This window comes from Cyanistes caeruleus, chromosome 8, assembly GCF_971803275.1.
Source record: "Cyanistes caeruleus chromosome 8, bCyaCae1.hap1.1, whole genome shotgun sequence".
Lineage (NCBI taxonomy): Eukaryota > Metazoa > Chordata > Aves > Passeriformes > Paridae > Cyanistes > Cyanistes caeruleus.
Window position 1 is genome coordinate 17,726,682 of NC_141708.1, and position 18,302 is coordinate 17,744,983.

Consider the following 18,302-nt stretch of genomic DNA (forward strand, 5'->3'; position numbering starts at 1 on the left):
GCTTTAGGCTAGTCCTTCGTACACTGCATGCTGGATAGTAATGAGATTGTTGGTCTAATTGGCTCTTTATTAGGAGTATTATTTACAACAATGCTGAAGGCCATGTGCATGCAGATAAAGATCCTGGTTTACCATTAAACTCTTCCCTCATGCAGTTGGTGCCCTCCCCTCTGTTCCCCACAGATTGTTGCCCTTGGTGAATTTGGGATGACCTCTCCACTTCCCAGAGGAGTCTCCCATCCCAGGTCATGGCCAGGGATAAAAGCCTGCTGGCAGGGCTGTGTCTCTGGGAGGTCTGCACTTCTGCTGTGCACACAAGCTTTCTGCTTCCCTGCAGCACAGAGAAGCCAGGGCAGTGTGGGAGGAAGTCATTTGCTGCTGGGTGGACCACAAGGCAACAGGGGATGGAGATGAAATGCTTGTGGTGTGCTGCTGTGGCACATTCTCCCTCTGAAAGAGCTCTGCTCGATAAAGATCCTGTTGTGCTTGGCTGGCGGTGCGGTGGAAGCAGTGTGTGAAGCAGGGGAAGTCAGATGCCCTGAACTGATACCCGAGCCCCAAGCACATAATTCAGACCTCTCCACTGAAGAGTTTGACACCCCTCTCTGAGATCACAGTGCATCCTGAGGGCGGGGGGGTTGCACCACCACAATACCATAAATAAAACAGTAATAGAGTACAATAAACAACGCTTTATTCTTTCCAGTTAAAAACTTCCTCTGTAATGTACTAAAATATTGACTTTAGGTGGCCATATTACCACAAAATAAGATCTTTTCCTGATAACTACCAAAGAAGATTTTACACAGACCTGGCTTGTAAAAATGTGAATTTCATTGGCCTGTAGGACATCCAGCCTTAGTTGAAAGAGAGGTGTTGACAATATTTTAATAATCCAACTGTAGTGTCCTTATTGTCTGCTCTAAGATGTCTGCCACAAGTAGGTGCTTGTCTGCTGTTTCAGAAGTCTGAGCATCATATTTTGGAGTTGGGAGACATTTCTTACAACAAACTAGTAATAGTTAAATCTCATTCCAATTCAAAATATTGGCTTGCCTAACTGTTCTAGTATTTAATTTCAATGGTTTCTTCTGTAGTCTGTTTTTTCAATATAGCATACATAATATGAAACAGAGAAGGCAAAGAACACCACCACTTGTGTCATTTTACCAAGAGAGTTTTCATATGCAGAGCAACAAAAGGCAGCTTCCAGAACTGTGTTCTGATAGGCATGGAAGCTACTGAAGCTGCTTCTGGTCTCAGACAGCACAGCCAAATCACTCTACAGTGTCCTGGAGCATCTAAGATGGTGACTTCTACTTGTACAGACAAAATACCCACTCCTCTGGGCTGGCCAAATGGCAGGGTGGCAGTTACTGACCTGATTTCTAAGTCCCAGCACAAGCTAGAGTACTGTGACATTAATGCTGTATACAGGCAGACCCCTGGAACATGTCATCCTTCATGACTTACTTACCCATCTTTGCCCTAACAATGGCCTGAACACACTCTGAGAAGTGCTTTCAGCCCAGTCTGGAAGACCTCTGATAGTGTGTTAGGAAAATGCACCCTGGGAACAGCCATCAGAAGGCAGACCAGACACAGCCAGCTTTAGACACACACTGCTCCTTGGGACTGGTCAAGGCCAGGAGAAAACTTCATTTTTAATTAAACTGTGTTTGCTTTGTCAGCTGAACTGGTTTACCTTTCAGTTCTTCTGTTTCAGAATTCTTTTTTATTAAACTCCAGCATTCAGTATTGGCCCTGGAGACTAACACTTGCTATAGTGGCAAATTTATTAGGACTCCCCTAGGTACAAATAGGCCAAGTTTTTTATTATGTGCACTCAGCTTCTTTACACCCGCACTGTACATGAAGCAATGTGTTAACTAAGATCCAAAGCCCATTAAATGAAGAAGCCCATCTCTGCAAAGAAGACTCCCCAGGAACCTAAACTCTGCCTGTTATATCACAGCTGGCTCACCCTCGCTCCGTCGTGCTGGCTGAAGCCATCAGGTTTTGGCAGATGCTTGAGAACCAAGGTGCTGATGTGATCACAAGCCTTGGCACAGCAAGGGATAGGAGCATCCTTGGGAGTTGTTACTTGTTATTAGAAATATTTTTGTAGCAGCGCACAAGAAATTGGCTGCTGGCAGGGAAGGAAGATGTGAAGGAGAAAAGGGCTGATCCTATTTCTCCTCTGAACCATTAGTTTAGAGCTAAATCCAGCTGGGACTGAGCCAGAGGTTCTCTGGGGAGGATTTGACAATCACCATCCAACAAAGGTCAGGAAGGAAGTTTCAAAATCACTCTCAGAAAGCCAAATGCTTGAATACTTCTCCTGTGGGTCTGAACCTGGGAGCAATCCAGATTGATGCTGCTGCTTATTCAGATAAATAACACAGACAACAAGCAGCCAGGCATCATGTGTGTGTGTGTCAGCATGCACATTTAAACTGCAGCTTCCTCTCTCCTCTGGTGGAGTTCCCCTCCACCGGGCTCAGGAGCAGCATTTAGGTGAGTCAGCTCTGCCAGTGAAGCCCAGGACTCACTGCACAAGATTTTATCTCTGCTTCCACTGTGAGGCTGTGGGTGGAGCTCACATCCTGGGTCCAAGCTGGCAGGAAAGGAAGGGGAAGAGTTTCTTGCTCAGTAGTTTTTTACTAGCAATCCCTTTGCACCGTGACCAGCCCACCTGAGCCCTAAGTTACTCTGGTTTCTTTAAATGCAGACATTCTGAAGGGAGATATTTCTTGCTAAGGGGTCCCCTCTTTTAGTAATTGAATGAGTCTCCATAGCCTGAGAGGTGACTTGTCCCTTCACTGACAGGTCACAAGACATATGGACCCCCTCAGTGTCACCCTGCTTCACAATGCCATCTGGGTTGTCTGCATCACTTCATCACAGAGATGAGTAGCAGTACAGCTGAAGATGCAAGTGATACTGTTTGTCCCACACAAGGGGGTCACTAGATCTTGGCTGAAATTCTCTTTTGAAGTAGCTGGTTGGTTTGATTCAATCTTTTTTTTTTTTGTTTGTTTGTTTTGTTAAAATGTTATAGATCTGCTTCTCTGTACAAATATCAAGTGTCTACAGAGCTGTTGAGGCTGGGAAGCCTCTTGGCTTCCTCTATAGGAAACTCTGAAAATTTTCAAATTCCTACCCAGTTCAGATGAAATCAAACTTTAAAGAAGATAATCCACTGAGTTAAGAGCTGTGCTTTTTCACCAGCTTGATGAATCACATACATATTAAAATTTAGTGACACTGGTACTCTCCTGTTCCTCAATACACAATTTTCCAGACACTGTGAAAGCAGGAGAGGAGGGAATGAATGACAGTCTTTGTTATTAATTAGATTTTAGAACTACATTAATGAGCCAGAAAAGTAGGAGCTAAGGTACTGGAAGCACCTTATTCCTGCTGCCACTGCTTGGGAAGGCAGTTTAACCTTGATTCCATATTCTCTGTCTCTGGGACTTACATGTGCCCAACCAAAAGAGCTCCTGCATGTAAAGATGGATATATCTGGCCCACAATTTAACAAGGCACTTAGCACCTGCCACAAAGGGAGAATTACATTGGCCAGATGCTACTTTTGTAAATGATGACACCTTTTAAGCACATTGTTTTCTTCATCCTTTCCCCCTGCTCTCTGTCAGGGACTCTCTCTCTTCCTGAGCTCAGCTCCTCACATTTCTATCAGCAGGAGGGAACATTTTGGGCTTGCTACAGGCAGATTGGGAAATACTTGTGCTGGCAGAGTTGGCAATAAGCAGCAAGAAGCAAAAAGTCTTCTAAACAGCCCAGCATGTTATGGAGGATGATGTCTGCTGAGTGCTCTGTTAGCTAACAGCATGTACACAGCAATGTGAGCATTAATTTGGGGGAATTAGGAATGAGTGAGGGTTTTGTTTGATCCAGGCTGGATTTAGGATTAGCCATGCTGAAAACCACACAAATTGGGATTGTGTGGTTTTACCTGTGGCCTCTGAGCGCCCCAGGATTCCTCCTGCTCAGCCCGGTGAGGCGGATGTGACTGTGGCTGACAGTGCTGCTCCAGGAAATGCCCATAGTACAGATATAAAACCTTTGTTTTACCCCCAGCTCAGCTTTATTTACAGCATGAAGGGTGTTTACCCGCTGAAGGAGCGCTTCAAGTGCAGTGTGGGTGTGCCCCTGTGTTAGTGCCACTCTCACAGCTGCTGGAAGCTTTCCAAGAACCAGGCTGTTGTTCGGGGTTTTTAGATGAGAAGCATAAAAATTGACAAGTGTAAAGCACGTGGTTGGTGTCCTGCTGAGCCTGATCAGAGAACCCCTCAGTACACCCCAGGGATGCAGATACTGCACTCCATTAAACACGTCTCGGATGCCCAGAAGGATATAAATCTACAACCAGGTTCCTCTAGCACTGGAAGGCACAGCTAGCCAGCAGTGGGAATAGCTTCCCTGCAGTGCTAGTAGGAGGTTGCCAGCGTGGAGCTGGTGACACAGCAGCTGTATCCAGAGCCACGGACAGTCCAGCACGAGAGGGAGCTCCACTGTGGCTCATCGCGACAGCCGCTGCTGCGAGCGCTTGTCCGTGACTGCACCAGAAACTGTTCCCCCTACACAGCCATTTGGTGACTCTTCTTCATTCCAAAATGGACAAAAAAAACCCCTAAACCACCAATACCAACAGCAAAACAAACAAATAAACCAACCAAACACTGGGGGAAAAAAAGTCCAAACAACATTCAGCTCAACAAACTAAAAAAAAATAAACCAAAAAACACTTTGTGATATTTGAAACCCTTTTCTTTATCTTCAAATTCATAATACATGTTTTTAAGTGAATTATTTCTTTAAAAAAATTTTAAAATTTTTAAAATTATTTTTTTAAAAAAAATTATTTCAGTCTAAAAGAAAAAGTCCAGGATTGTTTACCTAGACATCCATGTAAGCAAATGAGTACTTCTCAATAATTTGTGAGCAAATTTCCCACCTGGGAAGACATCAGATTAAAACAAAAATTAACACTCTAAATATGTAGGTATTTTACCAGCAAGTTCAGTCAAAGCAGCATCCCTTTCAGCAAAGAAGCTGTTTTATTGGAAAATTCCTGCTAAGGTGCAGTCATGTGACTTGGCTGTGTCAGTAGGTTTTTGGTCCAGTACTCCAGCTGGTATTTGATCCTGCTTGGTTTATGTTAGGGCTCATCTGGTTGCTAAGGAAAGGAGTTTATGGCAGCAGGATCAGTGCTAGGGCTGCTGGTTTGGACTGTTGGGACTGATCCTGTTGCCAGGAGGAGTGTTTGTGTCTCAGGCTGATAATACAGGGGGTTCAAGAGGGGGACAGAGTATCTGGGCATCTCCATCCCCCTTTCCAGTTCCACCTGGCCCTGGACTCACCAACTGCACCACCTTTAGCAAGAGGGGACAATGTGTGGGTGACCACCCTGCCTCCAGCAGGGAGATGGAGGTGTGGGGGCATCCCAAGTACAACCCTAGCCCTGGCAAGAATGTGGAAAGAAGCAAACATTCATCTCCCTGGGGTAGTGGAACATGGGAATCCCAGAGGGAAATGGAGCTCCCTTGTGGGAGCTGTAAGTAACAGGACATGTGCACAGACAAGTGGGAGCTGGAAAGGACATTGAGGGCACTGTTTAGACCATGTCCAGACACTTCAGAAGAACATGAATGCTGCAAGTTTATACAGACATGTAGACACACCTAGATCCATCCCTACACAGGTATGGGTGCACTATCGGCAATAACATTGCCTTAGTAAAAAGTGATAGGAAATTCTGTTGTCATTCTTTTTCCAGCTTTTCCTTTTGGAAATTTCAAATAGCACAGATGGTTTTGGCATGGGATATTGCTGGAATGTTTTCACCCACATTCCTCAGGAAGGGATGCAGTCTCAGGGCACCTGTTCCAGGCAGTCAGTGCTCACCAGCAGAAACTGATTCTCCCAACAGACTTTCAGGAATCTCAGGGCAATCAAAGAGATTGGACCAGATCCAGTTCTCATCCCCTGCAGCTTACCAGCGCTGGGAATAGAAAGAAGGATCAATGTTTATCTCAGTGTCTGTCATCTCTGCCCAGTCGATGTAAGAATGGTCCTGAAGAAGGCCACCTTAGCTCACCTGAAATGCTTCACGTTGGTGACAACGCTGACAATGCTGGCACAGCAATAATTCCATTTTTGTGTGCTCTGAATGCTGCCATTCCCCATGCCAGCTTTAAGCAAGCAAAAGGACAGCTGTGCTAAGATGAAGCTCTAAATGCCAGTGGGCAGGAGTGTGAACACACCGGGGAGCTCCATGACAGCATAGGGGAGAGTCAGCCTGTCAGGCAGCTTGCCTTTGACAAGCCCTGGCTTTTCACAGTGCAGCTCCAGCTTTGAACAGTTTTTACTTTTTGCTGGACTCCCTCTTCTTTCTACTTCTAGAAGGATTTCAAAGATTGTCCCTGCTTCTCACAGAGTCTTTCCTCACTCCTTTCAAAGTACCCCAGGCCTCAATTTATTCGATATGGACTTGGACACAGGAAAGTGCTTATCTTTTACCACTGTAAGCTGCTTCCCCCAAGGCTTGAGTTAAATCTGCTTTAATAAAAACACAGAGCTTTAGTCAATTGGGACATAAATGATTTCTCTTCTGCACTATTGGAATGCTGCTTTCTAAGTATGTTCAATAGCATATTAGAAGCAAGTCTCTAATTGGCCATATAGTACCAAAGATCTGACTATCTAATGTGAGAAATCAACATCATGAAAACTTTGAGAATATCAAAAAGAAGCAAGGGAAGACCACAGGTCATTTTCAGCCATTCCCTAGCCATTTAAACCCCGTAATTACAATATTATATTTAGTATCAGGGGACAGTGTTAAATGTGAGATCATCATAAGACCAGAATAATCATCCTAAAGACAAAATAAATTAATCATTGACCTCTGTTGTTATAATGAGGATTTCACATAAAAACCCCAAACACATTGAAGTTCAATTTACTCAAGTGTTCCATGTTCTTTATCTCCTATAAGGCTCTGAAGAAGAGTTTCTTTAATAAAAATGACTGATGTACACCAGTTGCTCCAAATTACACATTTATATGTATTCACTAGAGCCCATCATGTGCAATATCGCCAGCTTCTGATGCTGCTTTTCAGTGAGAGAGGGGATCAAACTTAGAGTTTTTTATTTACTCAGAAATGAAACAGAGTATATCCCCCAAATACAAATATGCAAACCTGTCAATGTATTTCTGATAAAAACCTAATCAGCCAACTATTCTCTTTATGGTCTGTTTTATTCATATTACAGTAGCACTTTCACTGTCAGCAAGTGATCATCTCCCAGTGCTTTTGGACTGGGTGCTGGCACCACACCTCCATGGTCCTCTGGCCAGACCAACCAGTGCCCTTGCAACAGGGAGGGGTGGGAATGATTGCAGGGGTCATGGACCAGAGGTGTTTCTGCCCAGTCTCCTCCTTCCTCTCTTTAGAAATGGGAGGAAGGGGGATGAAGCCCTGCATCCAGTCATTTCCTAGATCTTTTAACTGTATATCACACACACAGACACACACACACACACACACACACACACACACACACACACACTTCCTTGTTCTCAACTTTCTCTGCCAGCATAACTGGAGATAAAATTACAGTGATACATAATTACAATGAAAAACCTGGCTAGAAGTCATTCCAGTATTATAAAACAAGTCCCATTTATTTTGTTTATTAATTAATAAATAATTACTTATTTGCAAATACAGTTGCATCGATGGAACGTGCTGATGACATACATCTTCTTGGATAGGTGACTTAGGAAGGCACTGAACACCTAAGGAGGAGTTGACAAAAATCTATGCATGTAGGTCATTTCAATTAAACTAAGCTCTCTAAAACAGATCCAGCATTTTCCACGAGGAAATTCAAGCCCTTGGGACGGAGCCATGGCTGTGGGATGGCAGTCCCAAGTCTGCCATGTGACAGCTGGACTGTTGGCATTGCAGTCACCCCACAAGGAGACGGAGATTCAGAGGGAGGCAGTTCTGACCCTGGAACCAAAGACTGAAGTTTGGCCTCAGTCACGTCTGCCAAAGAAGAATCACCATGGTAAAGGAGCCTCAGGGCACCAAGAAATGCAACATGCACTAAGCCCACATGCAGAAGGAAACAGTGAAAACAGTGGCCCCTGTTCCCTTCAGCCTGCTGTACTTTTGTGCATGCCAGGAACCTGCCTTGTTCCTTAGTCCTAACCACAGTCTGCAGGCAAGGAAGAATTTGGCTTGGTTTGCCTCAACACCTCTTAAACCTACAACTTAATGTCACTGTCACAAAACAGTGCTTTCCTACAGCTGCTTTCATGACTATTGCACGTTTCCCATAGCACCCCTCCCCCAAAGAAAAGGGTCAATTTACAGCTCTCATTCCTCCTAGTACTGAGACCTTGTCCAGTCCTGTTTCCCACAGCAGCAATGGAAACATCTCCCCAACAAACGCAAACAGAATAGGGCAAGGAACGAAAAATATTTGTTATTTGAAAAGGTGCCATTTGTCTTCCTTTTAACACACAAACATTTTATGTTCACAGGCATTACTGCTTTCTTATAGTGATATGCAAATGGCAGTTTTACAGGTATATTAATTACATACATAGATAGGGTTGTTTATGGGGATGCATGAGTGTGTTTGTACTCACACACTCCCACAGCCTAGCAGGAAGGTGGCCAGCAGCATGGTCTAGGCCAGAGATGGGTTTGCTGATGGGTTCCTGCTCAATACCAGGCTGGGACCTGGAGAAATAATTTTCTAACATCATCTAAGACAAGAACCACTCTCTTACCTATTCTCAAAACTCCCTGGTTTGTTTAATTGCACAGAACCACAGAATCATTAAGATTTGAAAGGACCTCTAGAACCAATGTGACCAAGAGTTAACCTAGCACCAAGTGTTCCCCACACCTTTCAAACACTTCCAGGGATGGTGATTCCACTACTTCCCCAAGCAACTTATTCCAATGACTGAGCACCCTTACAGTGAAAAAATGTTTCCTAATGTCTAATCTAAACCTCCACGGAGCAACTTCAGGTAATTTCCTCAAGTGCTGTCACTTGTTACCTACCGAGAAGACACTCACCTTGCTATAGCAATTCAGCTACAAATTCTCCTCTGGGAGCTGTTCAGTCCACTGTGAATGCAGCTCCCTGAAGCTAGCAGAAAGGGCTGATGGAAATGAAGAAGTCTTACTTGAAATGTATTTGGTATCCAAGTTAGGGCTGGCTCCTCTTTACAAGCCCATGTTTCACTTCACTTTAACAGCAGAGGGAAAAATACACCCTGCTTTCCTCACATACCTGGAAGCAGTACAATGGAGCATCCCACTCTCCACAATAAGAGTTTTAGGAAACCCTAGATAAAAGGGTGCAGAAGTGCGTATGTCTACAAAACAAATGACAGTTAAAGAAGTAAAAGAGACCTTTTTAAATACACGTATACGTTTTTGTCATCAAATTACCATTAATTTTTAAATCTGTGCACAGATACTTCATATCCATAGTCTTCCCTTGGAAAGGAAGCTTTTATCCTGTCCTTTGAGAGCTACTTCTTGACTTGTGGCTGTTAAGGATGTTAAAATTTGTAATAACACATGCACACACAAGAAAAAAAGTCTTGTGCACTCTGATAGGCTTTAAGATTTTGTAGGGTTTTGCCTAAATGCTCCATGGAAAACTAATGGATCTATTTATCTATATTTTAACATGTGGATGAGATGCTGCTCTATACTGGATAGCAATTATACTGTATAAAGTGACAGCAACAGAGAAGTACAACATGAACAGCACCATCAGTTTACAAAATACTTGTGACTAAAAAATATTTATAGTAAGAGTCACTTCCCTTAATTTAGCAGCTTGAGAATTAATTCTTGTTCCTGAAACACTCTTGATTTTCAGTTTTTTTTTAAAAAAAATTCTTTCAAAAGGAGCCTTTTCTCGGGGAGGACTGCATTTGCTGAATTGCAAGTCAAAATTTATTTAAATTTTATTGTTTTCAGAACAGGATCACAGGATAATTCAGGCTCCAGAGATCTTAGGAGATCTCTGGGTGAACCTCCTGCTCAAGGAAGAACAGCTCTAGGAATAGCCCAGGTTGTTCAGGGCTTTATTCAGTCAGGTGTTGAAAACTTTCTGGGGTGCAAAACTGAACAATAAATATTTATTCAAATATGGGCATTTGGCTGGATATGCTTAAAGCCCAAACCATACCAGTACAAGCTTCTTCATTTCCAACCCACACTTCTGTTGCAATCAAACCTCCCAAATCACAAAATGCATAACAGGTGAAGTGAACCTTAGAAAATCATTAAAGGCTGAATCCAAACCCCATTGTAATCAATGAAGAGATGCCCTTAGTGTTTGTCTCGGAGAAATGTTTCAGTAAGTGGCACTGATGAAAGGAACTGTCTGGTGGGACCAGGACAGGTTGTGAACTCATGGCACTTGTCAGGGATAGAGGAAGCTGAGAGCTGAATTCAGGCTACGAAAGGAGAAAAACCACAAAGTGGGTCTGTGTCTTAAGAGAGGCTTCAGTCCTGGGAAATTTACTGAAGAAAATCTGTCGTAAATATTAACACTGGAGCAGTGCCTGAGTCCTGTCTCCATTCTGTACTCATTAACAAAAGGCCTGATTCATCCCTTTCTTTTCAGGAAGTCAAGAGCTGCTTCACTGAAGCTCTTCCTTAGAGCTTCAACACTTCAGTTGTAACTGGGGAAAACAGTATGAAAATGAGACAGAAAAAACTAAGCCAATACTCCAAATATAGATATTTACAAGCAGGCACAATACATTCAATTTTTCCATCTTTTCACCTAGGTTTCCTCATTAATTATGATGACATAAAAGAGCTTATGCAAGGATGAGTGATATTTTCATACAGATCTTTCAAAGAAAAGTGATACTTCAAAGAAGTACTTCTCTAGAAATTAATACTTCGAATGTTCTGAATATTTTGTTTGTTTGCTTGCATTAAATCACAGAATTCACAAGATCAAAATAAGGTACATTTTTCAGGTTTTAAAAGTTAATTCCATGTTTCAGTGGGAGCCTGAAAACAAAACAAAATACATTTAAATTACAATAGCAAAGAACCTCTTGTCCTAACAAAGAATTAAATACTGTTGTGGGATTTCATTCAACCTTGCTCCTTACCAAAATATTTCAGGCCAAGAATCAAGATAACCTGAAGTTTTAAGTTGCATTATAAATAAACCCTGACTCTGGGAGAACCTATTTGGATGTTATCAAGAAATATGAAGAGTTCAGCAGCATGTTAGTGGGCACTGCAAAAATATATGAGAAGTCTAGAGCAGCTGCAACTGTATTCTGGTTGTTTAAAAGGGCTTTTTTTGACATGGCTGTTGTATTGTGCATCCAGTATACAATCTTCTTATCAATGACATCAGGGCAGTCAACGTGTGCAAAAAATGGATCTTGCATATATGGCATATTTGTAGCCACATGCTTTCTACCTGTCAATATATAGTTCAAAGGCAGTGAGTGAGGAAAGCTCAGTAGATGCAGCATCAGTTCTAGGTCTCACAGGATGCATAGGATGGTCTCATAGGTTTTATTTTGTGTCATGTATCATGCAGCACATCTGGGCAATAGGACACCTTGCTTTGGCTTTCCCAGCCTTCTTAATGACAAAGCAGCAGCAGCAGCAGCAAGCAGTGGCTTCACATTGTCAAATGTATTTGTCTAGCTGGCATTGCCCCTTCATCTCACTGATAATTTGGTGCTTACTCAATTTCTCTTTCCTTCAAAGTGGTCATTACCTTGCATCTTTCCACATGAACAGCTTTCATTTCCTTTCCCACCCAAACCACACTGAGATTCAAAGTGTTGTACAAATATCAAATCTGCATGTGCTTTTGTGTGCATGTTGTCTGTCCAAACAGTTCTTAAAAACATTAGCTGGCATGTTTGGTTACTTCAGCTTTCAAGATACTCCTTCAGCAGCAAAATCATCTAAATTGGTGAGGGTGACAATGCCAGTATGCTGGGTTGGGCTCACATCCTTTCCCAAGTGAACCTGAGTTTCTCCAGCATCTTGATAGTAGGAGTAGGAGGCTGGTTCAGTGTAGGGCTGAGTATCCACAGACTCTGCGTATCTGTGGTCCTGCTGGCCATCTTCAGGTAGTTCAGCTGGTTCTGGTCCAGCAGGCACTGACCAGGCAGGTTCAGAGAGCTGAGAAGGTGATTTCAGCACTGCCACCGACGAGGCTGGTAAAGGCAGCAACCTAGGGTAGGAGGCATAGGGAGAATTCTTAATTTCTGAAGAGGTGGACTGGTGTAAGTTCTGTTCCAAGGAAGGGACTGAGACTTGAACATATTTGCCAGTTTCTGGGTCATAAAATGTCTTTAAATTAACTTCAGCTGGTAAATCAACTACATAGTATTGACCAGAGTCAGGGTCTTGGAGGAGTTTCCGCTGTGTTGAAGAGGATGAAGAGCTTGCTACTGGTGCAAGTCTTGATTTCCCAGTAGTGGTTTCTGTGGGAGTAGAAGTTGAGTGAAGGGGAGGATGAAGGGGGGAATATCCTAAGGGTGAGGCAGATACTGCTGTGTCTCCAGAATGAGTAGGCTTTCTCCCTACAGTATCTGTATGCTCAGCCTGATGGTTTTTCTGCTGCTCTTGCACTTTTTTCCTCTTGTTTGCCAGCTTTTTAGCCCGACGCAGAGCCTTTTCTGTTTTTGGTGGCACAGTGGGTGGCTTGCCTGCTGATCTCCCACCAAGTCCCCTGGGCTCCAGTCTCCCATCTTCCACTGTGACATCAGGAAGCAGATTCCTCTGTGCTGAATCACTTATCTCCTCTGCAGGCATGTAAGCTTGCCTCTCTAGTGCCATGTTCAACAAGGCAGGGTGTGTAACATCCTCTGTCTCTCTAAGGCCAGAAAGAATTGGTTTATCTGACAATGAACTGGCAGAAAGAGAGTGCATCGTGCTTCCTGACCTGGGGCTTGTAACAGCAGAGCATGAAAAATTGTCTAACAAAATTGGTGCACCTTCTGTATGCAGGATGTCCTCTAAAGTATCATGGGATACGGAAGAACAAGTGTGGTCCTCTAATATGGAGCCAGTCACAGGGGAAATTGTCTCCCTAGTGATTATTTTTTTTGCACAAGAACCCCCTTTGCGGTTAGATAAATGATGATTCTTGAAGTAATTTGTCTTTCTTTCTGCAGGATAGCTTGGGTTGTTTTGTGCTTGGTCATTTTCCAGACCTATAATTGGCTGTGCTAAGCTGTGTCTTGCCTTTGTAGGCTTCTTTTTACTTCTACAGACACTTTCCTCATTCATTTTCCCAAACTTATTTAACAACATACAAGTCTTTTCATCTTCTTCCGTCAGTTTTCCAAATGAAAAGCTCTCTGAATCTTCCAGAAGACTGGGATCCAGTATTACTGCAGTAGATCCAGGCTCACTGGCTTCTTTTTCTCTGTCAGTTGCTCCATCTCTCACGTTCTGCTGCCCTCTGTGTCTTGATGCCCACCAGCCAACCTCCTGGGCATGCAACATGTTTCGGTGCTGCTTGTTGTAAACTGCCGGGGACATAAACTTACGTTCCATTTCCCTATAACTGCTGCTCATTGTATCATCCAGGGAAAACGACCGGAGCAGGGGCAGCTTGACAGCCCGTATTACCTGAGGTGACCTGAATGTGTTATCTTTAATCATAAACAGACTGGGTTTGGTTGAGCTTGAAGATGATGGTGTTTGTGGCTCCTCAGGCCTGGGGATGGACATGTCTCTTATATCGTCAGAAGCAGAATTTGTGCTGTTGGCCTCTTCCCTTTTCTCTCTCCCTAGTTTCTCTTTCATCAAGCTCCTCTGTTCATTCCCAGTAACACTTCCCTCCCTCCTCTCTGCTGCACCAGTACTAGGACTGATACAAGCACAGTACTGCAGTTCCTCTTCCCCAACCTCCTTCCCTCTCTCCTTGTGTCTTTTCTTACTTCCTGAACCCATTTCACCATCAGTCCTCTGGCTTTCTTGGAGGCATGTCTGCTCCATCAGGGGCAGAAATGGCTCTTCCTGAAGTGGCTGCTCCACTGTGGAGACGAAGGATTGCTCTGAAGAACTAGTGCTTCTTTTGCCTTGTGCTTCATGGCCAGCTACCACAATGTTGGTTTGGGTGCCACTGTAAGCTTCATCTTCTTCTGGTGAGAGCTGGTTTAGGAGTGTTTTGAAGGCAAAATTTTCATTCTGAATAGCAGCTTGTCTTTCATTTTCCTCACCCTGCACACTTTGAATTTGCATGGGTTGCCCAGCTTTTGTATCAATGTTGTCTCTACTGAATGGTCTCTGTGCTGGATATTGCTGATGTTTCCCTAAGTCAGATTCATTTGATTCATGTCTGAATGAAAGGAAATTTTCATTATCTGTGTTTTTAACCAGATCTTGGTGTTTTGAATTGTCTTGCTGCATGCTGTCTCCAGTTTGGTAAAATGGAAGGTCTTCTGTTGTCTGGGGTGAACTCAAAGTCAGGTAGTCACCTGTGAAGTGTCCAGTTAAATCAGTTTTATTGTCCTTTTCATGAGCCCCGCTAGACAAAACATAAGCTATATCACTCAATTCATCTTTCTCTGTAATATTTTTCCCACTTTCGTCATGCAAAGCTGAGAATGAAGTATCCGTTTTTGTACTCTCCTGAATATTTTCCCTTGTTTTATTTTTCTCCTCCAAGGCCCTTAACAGGGGAGAAGGGGTATAAATGCTTTTAACACGTTTACGCACATCCTTTAAGTTAAATAACAGACTCGATGCTGTCAGCCTGTAACTATCCCAAGACCTGTAATCGTCTAAGGTGCTCTCCTCATGGTCTCTTGAGGCCATGCTCTCTGTGGGTGGAGGTGTCAGTGGGATCAGCTCACATTCAGCAGTGTCCACCTCCTGTTTTGGTGGAATGACAGGCGTTAGGAGTTGGGTGATGTTGAAGGAAGGACTGATCGACCCAGGGGAGTTTGCCTGTCCAGCCAGAGGAGTCACGTGCAGACCAGGGTCAGCACCAGTCTCCTTTTCAGACAGTGAGGCCTTGTGGCTGTCTGTGACCTTCTCCTTTGCAGCCTGTCTCTTCCCTGCTGCCCTTTCTGCAGCCCTCTGCCTCCTCCAGGGTGGACAGGTGCTGCTCAGCTGGGGGCTGAGGGGGTCCTCAGTTAACGTGACCTGGGGTTTTGGTGGAGGTGGACTGGGTGTCTCAAACCTGAGTGAGGGTGAAACCATCCTATAGGACACAGACTGGGGTGACACAGAGGCTTGGGACAAGGCAGTGGGGGAAAGTCGAGCTGGCACTGGGGGTGGTGGCACAGGAGGGGCTTCAGGGGCAGGGGGTGTTGAGGGATGGCCGGGCTGGGAGGGGGGTGGGAGAGGAAGTGCTGGTGGGGCAGGGGGTGGCCGAGGGGGACCCTGGTGTACATGGTTCCTAGGAGGAGGTGTGGGAGGGAAAGCAACAGGAAATTTGGTTTCTGAAGGGAGGGCACCCTGAGGTACAACTCGGAGAGAGAAAGAAGCTTCTTGTAGAGTTGGTTTCATCTGAAAATCTTTCTCTTTCTTCTTAGCAACAGTGGTCATGACAGGTGACAATTTATGTTCACATGTTTGGGATCCTTTAACAAATGGTGATTCTTCTAGGTATGCAAGACCTTCCTTTTTCATTTTTATGTTAACAAATTCCTCCTTTTCTGTCAATTTTTTGTTATGAACATTCCATGATTCAAAAGCACTATTCTCACTGTGAAGAAAGCTACCTTTTTTTGCTGGCTCACTAAGTTTCAAGTTTCTGTTATTTAAAGCCTTCTTAGAAGAATGGGAAAAATTTGACTTGGCTACTTTTGACATCTCAATCAGCACAGGATAACAACCATCAGAGTCCCCATAACTCAGGTCTATTTTATTAGGTCTTCTCTGTGGCTCATGTTTGCCACTGAGACAATGGCTATCTTGACTAGCCTCAGAAAATTCAGAAAGTTCCTTGTGGATGCTTAAAATGTCTGTATCATCCCAGGAAGCAATATCATTGCCATGATTTATTTTATATTTTTGAAAGCTATTCTTAATGGGCTGTTTATTTGTTATCAGAGAACTTCCTGACCCTTGGTCTGCAGACTTATCAAATGTCTTAATCAATGAGGACACTTTTGAAACATGCTTGTTGTTCCTTGGACCAGGGACTGGCAAATTCGATTTCCTTTCCACGGCAAAGGTGTTGTTTTTAGCAATCCTTTTTTCCTCTGAAGCACACCTTGGTAACTGCTGGAATGTGGAAGCCCAAAATGTATGTTCATTGTTTTTTGCTGTTACCTTGTCACAGACATTGCTTTTCTTGATGTCATGGTTTAACGTCCCTGAGTGAATTTTAGCAGACAACTGGAGGGCAAAGTCAGGTGAAATGGAAAGTTCTGGTTCATTGTAAGGGTCTTCGAGTTCTGCTACACACAAGCTTTTGAAAGCCCGATCTGTGAGGCTGCTCACCTCTCTGTCTGTGTCATCCAGGAGACTCCCAATACTTGAGGAATCACTATGTCCTTCTGTATGCTTCTTATTTCCCTGCATTGTTCATAAGAGTCATGGGTGAAGTATCCAAAGGATTAGTTTCAGGTGTTGAACACTCAGGTGAATTTGTGAGGCAGATCCAGCTGTTTGCAATTCACAAGCACAAAGCCATTCTTCCAGAAGGTGCTGCTGCACGTTGACTCATCTTACAGAACAGATGAAGGAAACTTCCTTCTCTGCAAAGCCAAAAATTATAAATGATCATTTTTCTATATTAACACTATTAGACACAGAGCATTGCCCAGATATATCAGTCACTGGCTAATTTTGTGATGCTAGCAACAACAGGAAACATGAAAACAACATGAACAACGTGAAAAATCACTGTTATTTTGGTGAATTCAAGTAGCTCATGGCAGATAGTTTAATTTCTGGAAAGAGACATTAAAAAAAAGTGGTTTTACCTCATATTCTTTATTTGGGCTCTTAAGCAAGGACATAAGAAACAAATTTCAAGTAATTCCTTTTCCATACCTCAAACCATTAATGCTTCCAAGTGCTGTGCATCCATTTAAGAAAAGAAGGTTAGCCATTTTTGGCCAGGAAGAATTAGTAACAAAAATCACTTAAAAAAAGATGTCACTGAGTACATCACTGCATGAAAGAATGAAAGGAAAGAAAAGTCAATAAAACTTAATTGTCGCAGCTTTTTCATGACAGTTGCCAAGTACACAACTTCTGCTTGAGGAAACAGGATGGCACTACAGGTAAAAAGGATTACTGCGCGTGTTCCAGACAAATAGTGCTGAGGTACAATTTCTCCACCCACAGCAGGACACAGTTGGGTTGTGTTGGTCTGATGGAGCTGAAGAGGCTGCTAACATCAGCTTAGCCAGCAGAAGGCAGGAGTGCCTCAGGGACTGTGGCAGACCCACTAAAGTAGCACAGGGAACATTTGGTTTCAGTTCCAGAGCTGCTGAGAGCTAAAGGTAGTCCACTCAGTACAATAATAAGATACCACAGACTGATTATGATACACAGTCAGGGCCCACAGAACTGAGATTTTTGTGTATCTCTTGTCTGAACACAGAACAGGCAAATCTTTTCGTTGAACAAGTAAAAGCAAAATAGTCCTTTCGGCTGTACTTGAAATTTCTGCACTAAAATTCTTCACAGTTTCTCTGTAAACTCTTTGGATGATAATTCTTACATTTGAGGACTTGAGCAGAGTTTTGACTGAACTGCAGGGAGACTCAGTTTAAAAGCATACTCCAGAACTGGCTAAAACTCCAACGAAAGTCTGGTCTGTATCTCCATTTCCTCCTTACAAGGGCATTACAAACTGGTGATGAGCTGAAACACCACAGCTCATATCTACAGCAACTTCTGGAAGTTCTTCTTCCATGCAAATGGAAGATATCTGCATCTCAAGCTTAGCTCTCAAGCTCGGATCCGCCAATTCAGCTTGTAGAACTGAGCAATGAAATTCAGATCTAGATTCCAGTCTCTCCAGGTGTCCAAGTCCCTGATTCCACCTTGGTCCATCTCAGTGAAACTCTTGGAAAGGATCTGTTTTTCCCTATGATGATCCAGTTCTGGTCAAAGTATGAAAAGTAAGATGAACTGAGCTTAATCAGCTGAATTACTCTGGCTCAGTTATTTCTTCAAATAAAAACACACCTCACCTTCTTTTTCTATTTAAAAGAATCTCAGCCAACCTATTTTTAGACTCCAAGTATCATAGTGAATTTAG

The 18,302-nt window shown here is 43.3% G+C and overlaps 1 protein-coding gene across 5 annotated transcripts in view; it reads right to left on the reverse strand.

The window, feature by feature from the left end:
* Window positions 1-7,692: 7,692 nt before the first annotated feature.
* Window positions 7,693-18,302, reverse strand: part of C8H10orf71 (chromosome 8 C10orf71 homolog) — a 42,386-nt gene continuing 31,776 nt past the window's right edge. For all 5 annotated transcript variants that reach the window (XM_086900383.1, XM_086900384.1, XM_086900382.1 and 2 more), the window contains one exon: window positions 7,693-16,785. In XM_086900383.1, coding sequence (XP_086756509.1) covers window positions 11,996-16,609 — 4,614 coding nt within the window. In that variant the 5' untranslated portion in view covers window positions 16,610-16,785 and the 3' untranslated portion in view covers window positions 7,693-11,995. The remainder of the gene's footprint in view (window positions 16,786-18,302) is intronic.